At 40.3% G+C, this 14,220-nt stretch overlaps 2 protein-coding genes across 3 annotated transcripts; both read right to left on the bottom strand.

The window, feature by feature from the left end:
- Window positions 1–112: 112 nt before the first annotated feature.
- Window positions 113–4,300, bottom strand: LOC120012043 (UDP-glucuronic acid decarboxylase 4-like). The gene is made up of 8 exons (XM_038863279.1): window positions 4,160–4,300; window positions 3,441–4,055; window positions 2,690–2,837; window positions 1,881–1,960; window positions 1,575–1,658; window positions 1,206–1,280; window positions 709–801; window positions 113–625 (listed from the first exon to the last, which is right to left on the bottom strand). The coding sequence occupies exons 1-8, from the start codon at window positions 4,199–4,201 to the stop codon at window positions 407–409; spliced, it is 1,356 nt and encodes a 451-aa protein (XP_038719207.1). The 5' UTR covers window positions 4,202–4,300; the 3' UTR covers window positions 113–406.
- Window positions 4,301–6,910: 2,610 nt separating this feature from the next.
- Window positions 6,911–14,040, bottom strand: LOC120012041 (condensin-2 complex subunit D3). Of its 2 annotated transcripts, none has more exons than XM_038863276.1 (9): window positions 12,020–14,040; window positions 10,788–11,531; window positions 9,405–9,899; window positions 9,051–9,142; window positions 8,848–8,935; window positions 8,622–8,736; window positions 8,403–8,529; window positions 8,138–8,312; window positions 6,911–7,754 (listed from the first exon to the last, which is right to left on the bottom strand). In XM_038863276.1, the coding sequence occupies exons 1-9, from the start codon at window positions 13,529–13,531 to the stop codon at window positions 7,041–7,043; spliced, it is 4,062 nt and encodes a 1,353-aa protein (XP_038719204.1). In that variant the 5' UTR covers window positions 13,532–14,040; the 3' UTR covers window positions 6,911–7,040. The 2 variants fall into 2 exon arrangements, with proteins under 2 accessions (XP_038719204.1, XP_038719205.1); XM_038863277.1 differs by having other exon boundaries at window positions 7,041–7,733; window positions 12,020–13,531.
- Window positions 14,041–14,220: the final 180 nt, after the last annotated feature.

The raw sequence follows: 14,220 nt of genomic DNA, 5'->3' as shown, positions 1-14,220 counted from the left end.
TACAAATTTTCCTCACAGGTTAGTTGGGTGTCTAGACTCAATGCAAATTACTTGGGAATAGGTGTGTCGGCTTAGAATCAAACTCTCGATCTCGGATGAGATTCTTTATACCAATACATTGGGAGAAACACATAATTTCACTGCGGCCTAAAGGAGTAATCGTTCAAACTTCAAACCACTTATTGATGTTCAAATCAATATTTAAGCCCGAACCAAAATACACAAAACCTTTGCTCTGACTCGAATATAGCCCTAATTGCTGGTGCTAACATACATTCTTCACCTTCCATGATCCAAAATCCAAATATTATTCCTGTAAAGCTACTCCAATGCCAAAAGGGATGCAATATATTATCAAATTAATACAAATATATGTTTCTGTCAAAACTCCATCCTCCGTCCTCCTCTAAGCAGAGGAAGTTCCAAAACCGTCCTTCTGTTCGCCAAAAATGCGTTGCCGGAAGTCGGAGACCATGAGAGGAAGGCCTTTCCGGAGAGAGACGGTTGGTTCCCAGCCAAGAAGCTCTTTAGCCTTTGAGATGTCTGGCTTTCTTTTGTGTGGATCATCTTCTGTATTTGGCCTGAACTCTATCTTTGCATTCCTGTCTATCGTCTCCTGCACCACCTGCACCATCCACAATGAACTCGTAAACCCTAAACCCTAAATCTTAACAATGTCAATCTGGAATGAAGATTTTTTTAATTTACCTCTGCTAGTTCAAGCATTGTGAACTCGCCAGGGTTGCCCAGATTGAAAGGACCCACATGTTCTCCTTCCATCAGACGCATCAGACCCTCCACCTGTTCATTTGTGCACAAACAGTCAAATATCTTTGAATTGACTAGTTTTTGTTGAAATTCTCAGTCCCAAGAAAACGCTATTGGTACTTCAACTCAGAAAATGCGTCTTCAAGTGGTCAGAGAGGCGTAGCGGATGCATTGAGCCCACAAGAGATATTGTCCTCTTTGGGTTCCGATTCATTATGGATACATTGGTTTACCTTCAAAGTATTATTTATACGCGACTACAATGTGAGAAGAGTTGAACTTTGTTTATAAACCATTCGGTTGGGTTATGCTAGACCGATATGTGATTTTTAGTCTTGATAGTCTATTGTAAAAACTAAATGTTGATGAAAGAGATTGAGTCAAATTTGCAAGTTCATGACATGTAATTTGAAGAGAGGAGAAGAAGGCGGCATTACCAAGTCTGAAACGTATTGGAAACTCCTCGTTTGCTTTCCATCTCCATAAACAGTCAGTGGCTCCTTCCTTAAGGCCTGAGTCATGATGATGAGTCACCTCAAAATATGTTAATTAATCATATTAGAAATTCAAGTTCAAACACATCAACAAATATTGTTAACGATGAACCATATATAGGCCCGCACGAATTTGTTCTCCCAAACCGTATTTGTAGTACTTAGGACAAGAACATGTGTTTGTCGCATGTAAGAGATGCTTCACCTTTACTTAAGTATTACTCCGTAAGGGTTATGTCGTGGAATAATGAGTCTCGATAAATCAGGCAAAATAAATCTCTAAAAATGATAATATATGGAAAGAAAGCTTACTTGGGCAACAAAATTGCTAACAACACGACCATCATCAATGCACATACGTGGTCCATATGTATTGAAAATCCTGGCAATTCTCACCTACATATATACATATAAGAATCACAAGTCAAAAAAGGTGATCACCATATACATACTTGTCTTCTTCTCTATCTCTTCTTGTAGTCAGTCATTGTCATTGAAACTTCTTGACGAAAGATTTTTCTAAAGCCATCATGGTTTGATTTGATTTGGAAAAGAGATTAATGTGTTTGAATTTAGAAAAAAGAAAGAAGAAGATGGGAGAGTGAAAAAGGTAGGAACCTCAATGCCAAGTCCCCTGTGGTAGTCCATGGTCAATGTCTCTGCCGTGCGCTTCCCTTCATCGTAGCAGCTCCTAACTCCTGCCCAAAAAAAATTAGTTGAAAATTCACCAACTCAATACTACTATTACTAGGTTTATATATATATATAACTTGGTTAGTGAAAATTTCGAAGCATATATTTGTTTATAATTCTTGTCCATATTTTTGGTGCAAACATAAGATAATAAAATTTGAAGATTTTTGAGAGGGATGGGAAGGAGGTGTGATCGAGAGAGGTTTCACCCTATCCACTTGAGCTATTATCACTCTCTAGGCCTAACACCCACGTGGTTTTGTCTTTCAAAAAACGACTCAAGTATTTGAGGTTGAGCTCACACTTATACATCGCATCGTTGACTTACACCAAACCGATGTGAAACTTTTACAAGTCTTTAACACTCCCATGCAAACGTAGGCTTCGTTGTGCAAGAGTCAATAAATGGACTATAAGGGAGGTCATTAGGATCTAGTTTATTCTTTGATACCATGTTATATTATGAAAATTTTGAAAGGATGAGAAGTATAAGGAGATGATATAGATTTAACCCACTCCACTTGAGTTATTATCCACGCTTTGGACCCAAGGTCGACATGACTTTATCCTTCAAATTAAAGACATCTCAAGTGTTTGAGGTTGAGCTCACACTTATAAACCATATGTTGTTGGCTTACACCAAACCGATATATAACTTTACAATTATTAACAAATACATAATGCACACGACATTTATTTAAATCAAACTAAAAAAGAGAGTGAAATAATATTACCGATGGGATTGACATTGCCCCAATAGGTCTCAGCTTGTGGATGTTGGAGAGGATCACCATAGACCTCACTGGTGCTGGTCAGCAAGAACCGAGCCCCAACCCTCTTAGCCAGCCCTAACATATTCAGCGTCCCCACCACATTTGTCTTGTGGATCCCACCCAATTTCAAATCAAGGACCTCAAATCATATTCAAATACACATACCAATCCACCATACCACAACACACAATATCAATAACATTTTCCATACACAAAATATCATCTTTGATATCTCACACACATTTGTTGAATTTGAAATCACATACAAAAAGGATTAGATTATGATAATTAATAAATGGGTCATCCAAGGAAATTAATAATAGTGATCTATTTCAATTTACCATAATCTAATTCATTTATAGTTTAATCAAACACACCAAATACCTAGGCTTTTGGACTAAGACACGTCTTTTCTTAAGTTTACCCTTTAAACAATTAATATGGGTCTAAAATCGGGCTATCAAGCTTGTACGCACATAAATTTTCCACCTATAACAAAATTTGTTAGTCCAAAACCTAGTGTATGGCGATAAAAATATTATTTTTAGTGGAATCGAACTCAGGACATCCGAGTCCGAACAGATATGTATGTTATCCCTAATATTGAATGTGTGTGGTGGTGTAAGTAGTGATTTTCAAAAGAACTAAATAACAAAATTCAGGCATGCCAAATAGTAAGTGAATAGTAAATAACTCAAGAAGGAAAGGATATAATGGTCTTGACAGGATTGAACTTGTAATGAACAGGCGAGGCAGGGCAAGCCAAGTGGTAGATCTGGTCAACCTCCAACAGAATGGGTTCGACCACATCGTGCCTAATCAGCTCGAACCGTGGGTTACCAAAGTGGTGCGCCAAGTTCTCCTTCCGTCCCGTAAAGAAATTGTCAACGACGATCACGCTATCTCCTCTGTCGATCAGACGGTCCACCAGGTGGCTACCAACAAACCCGGCCCCACCCGTTACCACGATCCTCAAACTCTTCCTCTTCACCCCTAACGGCACGCTCATAGTCATAGGCTTAACACCGCGTCTTTCGTAGCGACGATTATTAGTATTCCCACCACCCTCGTACAGCACCCGACGGGTCGGGAGACCCGAATCAGAAACGATAACCGGGTCATGACCCGGTGAGTGTTTGGGGAAAACGTTGAAAAACAGAGCAGCAGTGAAGATTCCGATTGCGAGACAGATCAATCGCTGCTTTTGGAGCATGTATTGAACTGGGTTTCTCGATTTCGCTTCATTGGTTGGCGAGTCTGGAACGGGTTCTCGTTGTTGCTTTGAATGGGTTCTCTGTGTTAGCTGATCAGTACCCATTTGAATTGTCTGTCCGTACATTTGTTTAGGGTGTAGAATTGTGAGAATTCTGATGGGAGAGGAGAAGTTTGAAATAGTAAGAATAGAGAAGAGAGTGCATATATTTTTCTTACTTGGTCGAGGAGATAGCCGTTAATTGTGTGGAGTTCATGCATGAAATCTCGCCATATAATCGAGTCTTGATTGGTAGAGCTTTTTTCTGGTTTTAGAAATTTATGCTTTAGTGGGTTTGATTTCCGCCACCAGGTTTTGGGTTTAATTACGTAAACGTCATATGTTCAAAACTTTTGGGTTGGTTCATGTCAAACGGGAGACAAGTCAGAGGGTTCTTCTTTTTTTGGTATAAAGTCGGGCAACATCCAGTGCCGATGTTTTTCTGTGCCACTTATTTTGATGAAAAGTTTTTGGTCAACCATGCGATGTGGCAAAGGAAATTGGTTTGATGGTAAATTATCAGGACTAACATTTGTCAAATGCAATAAATAATATGTTCCAACTCTCCCGTCAAATAAAACAAATTTCTTTGTAGCTACCTCCATAGACCAAAGGTCCGATAATCGTCTGATGCATTTCGGACGAGACTCCCTCTCGGAGTTTGCCAATTCACTTTCCTTCACCAACCCTAAAGTAGGATTTATGAAGATGAAATTAATCCTGGATAAAAAGTCAAATGAAGACATTAATTAAAATTCCAGGTATCGACCTCCACGGTTCCACTTCCAGTGTAGATTATGCTAATGGGGGGGACAAGAGAATTACGTAAAGGTACTAAATAATAAATTATTTTTTTTAATTGCTAAGCCAAAAGCTCTGTGGAGTAAATACCAAGTTAGACCATATAAAAATGAAAATACCAAATTAGACCCTTATTATCTTTAGGCCCATGACAAATTGCCAAGCTTGTGGGCTTCGCTAGGCCCTCGTAGCCTTGGACTCAAGACAAACTTCCGAACTTTTTAGTCAAAGCCATGGGCCCGCGACAGTTTTCTGGGCTTATGACACTAACGAAAAATCGTACCTGATTAAGGCCCACTGACGGATCTAATATCTAAAACCTCTGGGCCGAAAAAAAAGAGAGAAGAATTCATAATCCAAAGAAGAAAATTGAAACTTACTTACATTGTACCTTCTGACTTTGATTGATCCAGCCATGTTCTGCCACCTGGAATGGAATATCATCCATGATTACCGACCATATCCTAACACTTCAAGCCGACATAATCATCTACATAGATTACCAAGTGCAACAGAGAAGGAAATGGAAGAAGGCACGAAAGACAAGTTCGGTTCAGCTGAAACTATACCACTGACTCAATCTAATCTGTAACACATGCTTCAGTCCATATTTGGAGGCAGCCATAATCTTACCAATCAAAAGTGTTCCAAATTATATTCCCCTTTGCACTTGATGCAGATACTGTCAGATCCGGATATGCCTATGCTTTTGAGTCCATAATGGTAAATGCTGTCAGAACATCATGAAACAATATGATGCGTAACAGGTCATATCAACCATAAGAAAGCATGGAACCTAGAACCGCCGGATATCTTTAGGCGGCTTGAAGTTAAGGGGATGAGTTTCTGGAGTGGCATTTGTATCTTCTTTCCACATCTTAATTGTCTTATCGGCTTCGCATGAAACAAGCCTCGTGCCCGTTACATCATAAAAGAGTGCATACATACCAGCTTCACTATCCAATGGCAGACCAAATGTAACAGAAGATGACCTGGAAAGAAAGGACTACTTGAAAGCAGTAATCAAAGAGACTCTTCGCTTATACCCACCAAGTCCTCTTCTATCCCCTAGAGAATCAACCCAAGATGTGAAGATAAAAGGGTATATTGCTGCTGCAAGAATGGTTTTCACCAATGCTTGGGCCATTGGAAGAGACCCAGCAAGTTGGGAAGAAGCAGACAAGTTTTGTCCAGAGAGGTTCTTGGAAAATAATGCTTATGGGTCCATAGATTTCAAGGGACATGACTTCCAATTGATTCCTTTTGGAGCAGGAAGGAGAGGGTGTCCTGGGATTTCATTTGCAATTGCTGCCAATGAACTTGTGTTGGCAACTGTTCTTAAGAGGTTTGATTGGGCATTGCCTAATACTGGGGAGAATTTGGACATGAGTGAATGTGTTGGACTTGCCATCCATAGGAAAGTTCCACTTGTTGCCACTGCAACTCCACATAACTCTCGTTAGATACTGCCTCTTCTTTTATTTGTTGAAGCATGTAATTTGTTTGGGTTGTGAAATAATTAACTGGTGATCCCAACATGTATGCATGCGGCTAAGACAACTTTTGAACGTGCATGATTTGAACTTGTAATGACAGAGCTACCCTCTATTATACTGCAACTAATAAAAAAAAAACTAATTTTTTACGTAAGATTTGGCAGTTTGTGAGTGGAGATAAAGTCAATGCACAGTGGCGTAGTGGGGGGACTTCTACGCCTTTTTAAGTCTTTGTTGTTTATTATTCAGACTCTTTTTGTCGTATGTCTCGTGGGCCACGTCATAGACTGGTGGGCTTCGTGCTTGGGTATCTCGTTATTACGAGGCTTGCGGGCCCATTAATGTTATGAGCCATTGGTACAATGCTATGCTGTAGCTGCTGGCCCATTATCAATACCACAGAAATTCAAATTCTCTCATGCCGCTAGGCTCCGTAAGTAGGCTGGAGTATCTTCCTTCCTTCCTTTCTTTGTTTTAATCCTTTTTTCAAGTGAATCCATCTCTGTTCTCTTAATAAATAGATACCAGCCACTAGGCACTAGAGCTGTGTTCATACAAACATAATCTGCATCCCAGTCCGATTTCCTCTGTTCAGCAGAGGAAAAGATAAAGCCGTATAATAACTCCTGGGACTTGCCAAGCACTTGGAATTGGATAGAGACGGGTGATCTAAACACTCGAGTATTTACATGGAACAAAAAGGACATGATTCTAAGCTATTATGCTACAGTCTATACAGCTTATCAATACTGATGTCTAAGGATCAATTCTCATCATCAGAATTAAAAGATTGTCTTCTCCTCAAAGACTCCAAGACATCAGAGGGTTGGCTACCCCCACTCTGTCCCCCTTGAGAAGATTTCAGTTTAGGCTTGCTAATGGAGCTAAGTGGTGGTGTGGATGCTCCCTTGCTCACTTCCCTTAGCACAGACCGAACGGTAGCTTCAGCAGCTGCATCTGCCATTGCTGAAGCCACTCTTGAATCACTTGGCAACTTATCAGTCAAATCATTCAGCTCATGCATTCCACTTGCAACCTTATGAGCAGGAGGTGAGCGATAGGAACCTGAGTTTGCGGTGGCAACAGCTTCCGCAGCAGTTGATCTGGCCTTTGCTGATTCATACTTTTGCATGTCGTAAACGAGCTCTTTTTGAAGCTGTTTGTCAGCAACCAGTATGTCATCAATCTCACTCTTGTAGTCCTTGAGAATAATTCGGAGGCAATCCATGAGAGAACCTGTAAGTGGGCTGTTTTTGCTCTCCAATAATCTTTTTAGCTCTATGAAAATGGGGATAGTGTTTTGGATAATGCCCTTTCTGACTGCCTGGTTTATGGCCCTTCCTCTTGCAGCTGATCCACCATCTCCACCTTCATCCTCTATGTCTCCCATATCAGTTGATTGTCCACGGCTGGACTGAACTCGGATCTCATTGCAGCCAAGAATTTGAAAGGTATCCTGTTCCCTCAACAGAAATAACTATTTTACACAAAAACAAGAAATGACTAATGCATATTGATATTTGACCAAAAATGAACCACCAATAAAAGGAAAACTAGGAAAATGAAAGGTATCCTCTTTGCTAGAGATTTCAGCTAAAGCAGGAAAGCTTGTGGCTTGCCACGACCGTAAAAAGAATCAAGAAGCAAGGACTAATTTGTTGACGGCAACTTTTATCCTTGTGTTAATTGCACTTTTGATTGTGGCTTGCCACAACTGTGCAAACCTATTCATTTAGTTGGGGTTGATCTTTACAAACATATATACTTAAGAAAGGCACATAGATACCAGGAATTACAACAAAATATTCCACAAGCAGACCCCTAACATTTACATGTTTTAAACACGAGTAGGATTAGTACCTGTAGAACAGACTGGCAGGTGACGTCTTCTATATTGAGCATACCATCCGATGCAGCTGCAAGAATCTCAGCACACAACTTTGCAAAGGTTGCTAACAGGTGCTCAGGTGCCATTTGTTTCAGCAAACAAGCATATATCTGCATTCTTTTCGACCTTGAATTTCCGTCATTTCCCCTGGAAAGTTGAAAAATGTTATCAGACAAGATTCAAAATATGGCTCAATTACAGAGGCATTTCTTTTCTACAAATACTAAATACACGCACCTGATTGAAAAAAGGCGGTTTTCTCTGCTTGAAACCTTAGAATTACCATGTCCTCCGTGAGTAGTGCAATTGTTCAGAACAAAAACAGCTTCCACAAAACAGTTATAAGCTAAAAGTGGTGCCTTGGCTGCACATTGTAAACAAGTATTAGAGCCCAAAATAACAATTAACACAGTACTATAACAAGGTATCTCATATTAGTAGTTAATTTCTTGTAACCTTTTAATATATGCCCAAAGAGGTAATCAGCTAGTTGTCTTATCTTTTCTGATTCATCAACGAGAGACAATAGAAACCGAAGGAAGAGCACTCCTCTCCACTTCACATAGTCCCTCTGAATGTGAACAGGAAATTACTAAATGAGATGCTGCTATGCTGAATTAATAGCTTATAGAAACATATGCAACAAGAACACGTAATACAGAACCAATAAACAAAACGCTACCTGTAACAATCTTGAGAGCAGTATGAATGTCTGCCTTCTCACAAGTTCACATGGATCACGAAGACACGTACTGATCTTCGACATATAACTACGGAGGTAAATAATAATCTATTAGATTAGCACGGAAACTATGAGGGAACTAGATTTCCCTGCTATTTAAATGCAGTTATTGACTTGTTCCAATAATTTTCTTTGAGCCTCACCAATCAACTAGAGCAGTATAACGAACACAAAAATCAGCCATCATCACCACAAGATTGTTGCGAAGGGCGGCAGAATCACTCTTTTCAAGCTCCTGTGACGAAAAAATGCTCTTAAAACTTTGGAAGTATGATGTAGTTCTAGTCTTTGAAATATGAAGGAAAAGAGGTTTAGGACATGATAATGTGTGCCAAATGAGAAGAGAAAGACACACATCAATGTGCTAGTTCCGCACCAACACAAACGCTCGCTTTTTCAGTTTTCACCTACTCCGAAGTCAGAATTGAAGAGCATTATGTTTATTAGATTGTTGGCAAAGCAATATAAAGCTTCTTGTGCTAAGGTAGCGACCAAACCTGTACAAACAGAGGAATATATCTCTTTGCAACTTTCCCATTTGCTAGGCAGATCTTCCCCATTGTCAACCATGCTTGAATATGCAAGGAAGGAGCTTTTTGTTTGAAAGAAACTGCAGGGCCTGGTAATTTATTTAGTTTCGGATCAGCATTCCCTGAAGTGATGATTGTGTGTAATAATGGAACAACAGAGTTCATATCAGCAGAAGGACACACGACAACCAAAGACCCAATAGTATAAACTGCAGTTGTCGCTTGCGACAATAATCCAGGTATGTTTGCTGCTTCCTTGCCTTTTCGACTCTCTCTTCTCAGTGGGGTAAAAAGACTGCTATCTTTACTTCTTTTTGACTCATCAGACATGTAACTTTCCAAAATTTGAGAGGCTTTAGAGAGAAGCTGATGCACCCATTTCATGACAAGCCTTTCAGCCTCCTCAGGACTTGAAGCTTTACGATTGCATAAAGTTCGGAGTGCTTTTACGTGAGCATTAACCTGTCACCAAAGTTCCCAATTTTGCACAAAAGTAAGCAAAACTATAAATCCAGAGCTGAACATGTACGTACATCCATGCACGCGAATATACCAAAATATGTCATTAGTAGGCATATGCATATCATCATACTTGACAAACTAACAACTACATGAAAATCAATTGTTATGTTCCATGTGACATCCAAGGCATCCTTAGCTTTATTTTGTTTGGGAATGCATATCTGTTTTGGCTTGCCTTATTGATGACGAGCATCTTCACTTAATTTCTTCCTAGGTAATTATATAATCAACTAACTGGAAATACTGCACAACATTCAATGCATTATTAAACTGATGGAAAAATATCACTTTCTTCCCTAGAGGGTTACTTGGTGGACTGCATTGCTTGAAGCACTGAGCACATTACATAAAAGTAAAACTTGATTACAGATCATGTGAAAGAAAACGTGAAACAGGAACTAAGAATTCACTCTAACAGGTGTATCATGTAAGCATTGTACCAACATTCTGATTTTGTCAGAGTACAGGAACACAAAGAAATGTTAAGTTGTGTTAAGTTATGACCTTGTGGTAGCGACGGCTTAGGATTTCAAACAGCCCAAAGGTTCAAATCCTTCCACACGCTATAAACAACTAATAATAAAAGCCAACATTGTTTATAAAAAAAAAATTATCCTATATATTTGAAATCGTCAGAGCATTATTCACATGGAAGTAGCTAAAGTTTTGTAAAGATTTTGCAAGCACGATCAATGCCCAAAAGCAAATTCACGTATAGTAATTTCCTAATAATGCATATCCAGTGTCCCAACTCCCAACTATGAAGTCTTTGATAAAACATATTGTTGCAACACTAGAAAACCGAAGAAGCATCAATGCAATATATACCTCAGTTGAATGCATGTTGAAATCTTCTATCCGCATTAGCAAATTATGAGCCAAATCTGCTGCAGGTTCTGGGCGCATCTCCATAGAAACATTAGAAATTGTTTGCAACAGGAAAACACGATCCCCAGTCCAAGCAACAGAAGTAGATTCTATATCTTCATCCATGTACTGAAAATCTACTTGTTCAAGCGGGACATTAAGTTCACCTTGGATTTCATGCTTGTCAAGGAGTTTCCATTGATAATAGAGGAATTCCAAGTCAATTGCTTTTGGGAGGTATGTTGACACCTCTGATAGAAGAAACCAAGCACCTGCTGGGGCTGTCCACTTCTCTATTGGCATCAAATGGCCCAGCCAGATAGATTCAGACGTCTTTATGATGTTCTGTAGTGCAATCACAATTTTGGGCTTCAGCCCTTTCTTCTTACCCAGGCTTTTGCAGATTTTCTTCACCCAAGGCATCACCTCTCCATTGCACATCTCTTCCAAAAGAACCAAGACCCCTTCTGGAAATAAGGACCGCATGTTATTTTCTAAACTTTTTGCTTTGACGCTTGAGCCACAAAAAACAGATGCATTATCTGCCGGAACAGACACACTTGCCAAAGAAACTCGATCCAAAACCAGTTCTGAAAACAACTTCTCACATTCTTCTTGAATACTAGATTCATTATCAGCGATCAAACGTGGAACAGAATGTAGCCACTCAGTAATCACACTCCCATCGCAGGATGTTTTAAAGGCCTGCAGGTCAGCAGTAGAATTGACATTAGATCGTAGAAAATGCTATTAGAGGTATATTAGAAGACACGGTAAATAAAAAGAAAAATGACATAGAACTGAAAACAACCACAACAATGTAGCTAGAGGCATTTTTTAATGTGTACCAACTCAAAGTTTATCAAAGGGAAATGGTAAGTGACAATAAAAGATACAAATGTATCTAATTCTTATATTATTACCGCCAACACAAATATCACAATAGCATGCCAGACAAAGGTATGTTCCATCTGTTTGTGTTTATAAATTATTCATGATGGTAATTGCAAAGGAAAGAATCATCTACAAGGTGATTGTGATAGGAACTACCATAGGCTAAGGACAGTCACAGAAAAGTATCAAAACCATATAGGGAACCAATCTATGCCGTCATAATAACACACTACTCAATAGTAATACAGCTAGAAGTTGTCAATCGGAAAAAATTAAATAAAGCACAAGAGTGAATTCACCTCAGAGAGAGCAGAAATAGCTGCTTTCCGGATGCTAACAAGTGGATCTGAGCAAGCCATGCCTATTGTTTTGAGCAGAACTCCGTCCAAAGAACCATCTAAAAGAGCTGTCAACTTAGTGACCAGGAGAAGTGCAGCCTTCCTAACGGCTGCCTTTTCATCCATACACCTTTTCCTTAAAAGATCATTCATTCTTCCTTCCTGCATCTGCTGTCTTGCTTCCACAAACCCCATCACTTCCTTCAAAATAACCTTGTTCCTATCATCACTTGATAAAAAACTCACCAACTGAGCCAAATTTGCCAAAGCACGAGCTCTGATTCCTCCATTCACATCTGAACAACGCTGAATCAATGCCTCCAAGCAACTCAAGCCCCAAGATTCTGTCGTTTCACAAACTGAATCCAATTCCAATGTATCACTCAGAGACATCATTAGCATCAAAATAAGGTCAACTGCCAAGAGTCTCAAATTAGTCTTCCCCTGTGTCATCTTCACCACATACTCCACGAATGCAATTTGGTCCTCGAAATCCATAGCTTTAATTATCTCCATCATTGCCTCAACTGCTAGACTCCGGGGCTCTGCCTTCTCTGGCGCCTTATGCACCAAATACCTTGGAAGATTCACAACCGCTTTCTTCACTCCATCACTCTCCTTGGCAATACCCACCATTTTCTTTGTCACGAATCCCAATGCAAATGTCCTCGCCTGTGACTTACCCATTAGAACCAACGGCGTCAACGACTTCAAAACCTCACCTGCTGCATCCCCCTTGCCTCCATTTTCGCATTTCAGTACTTCACTCAAAATCAGGGAGCAAAAATCAAGTAATCTGTTGTAACTACTTGAACTGCCCAGCATTTCAACGGATGTCACCGGCATTTCAGCCACGGTTTGTATCACAGCCTTTAAACTATCTGGAAACCTATCTAGATGAATCGAACCAATAACCAACACTAACCTCTCAAGAACAGCCAAAAAAACCTTCACATCGAACCTTCCACTCTCTGCTTCATCCCCATCGTCATTTTCGTTCCCATTGCTGCACATGTCCCTGAAATTGTTTTTCAAACCCTGTCCTCTCTTCCCACCCTTCCTCCTTTGATTAACCGGCGCGTGATTCTCACCTGGAGGGTTTTCCTTTTCCTGTGCGCGGGGTTTGAGGGAACGTCGCAGAGAGCGAAGTAGAGAGAGAAAAGCCATGGGAGTGAAGAGAGTGAAGACAGGCGAATTCGGGGAGAGCAGGAGGGAAAGGTAGAGTTTGGAGGCGGAGAGGGAGAGAGCGATGGTGGTGCCAGAGTCCATGGCGGCGGAAATCGGAGCGAGGAGGGAGGAGGAGGGAGAGAGATTTCTGGCGGCAAGATGCTCGTAGAGTTGATCAATGAGTGAAGAATCATAGGAATCTGAGAGGGATTGGAGATCCTGAAGAGTTGAGTGGGAGATCGGAGCTTGTTGGTGGTGAACTTTTTCAAGGTCTGCGATTACTCTCGCTATGGTTTCTTCTTCCATGGATGGCAGGCTTGAACTTCTCTCTCACTCTCTCTCTCTCTCTCTCTGACGGATTTGGGGGTAGTAGCAGCCCCTCCTAATCTCAGCCATTCTTTTAATCCAAGGGTCAGAAGGGCAGCCAGGTCAGCACCCAAAATTTTGAGTTCCCTCCAATTCGTGATCCCACACCTGTTATAGCCGTGGATGGATGTTTTGAACATTGGCCGTTGGATTTGTTTCAGGTATAGTACAACTTGTAATGACCATTTTGTCCCTCCAAGTCCAAGCTCTCCGTTGGTCAAAAGTAAGAGTCATACGACGACGTTGCTCGAAATATTTGACCGCCGTAGCCGTAGCCGTAGTCCCATGGTCGGCCGAGGAAGTTCATAGGTGGTCGATATTCGTCCTCAAAAATCTTGTATTTTGAAGATGGAAATGCAGTCAACCGCATTATACCGAGAGCGAAAGCAGCAGCTTCTCACAACTTCAATTTCAAACTCACCACCACGGTGCAATGATACCATGACACATTGCTCGGCCGAACACTTTTTTGTCCAAACAATGTGCATTCAATAATAATCCTTTGTACAATCATCACAGACCATTCCATTCCCAAGATTGCGTTCAGTTTTACGACATGAGTAGGAAGAATACAAATGAAAACATGAGTTGTGCTCAGTACCTATCTTCACTTAACTGAATGAATAACT

Source organism: Tripterygium wilfordii, chromosome 13, assembly GCF_013401445.1.
Source record: "Tripterygium wilfordii isolate XIE 37 chromosome 13, ASM1340144v1, whole genome shotgun sequence".
Taxonomy (NCBI): Eukaryota; Viridiplantae; Streptophyta; class Magnoliopsida; order Celastrales; family Celastraceae; genus Tripterygium; species Tripterygium wilfordii.
Note: the sequence above shows the minus strand (reverse complement) of the source record. Positions and strands in the feature narration are given on the sequence as shown.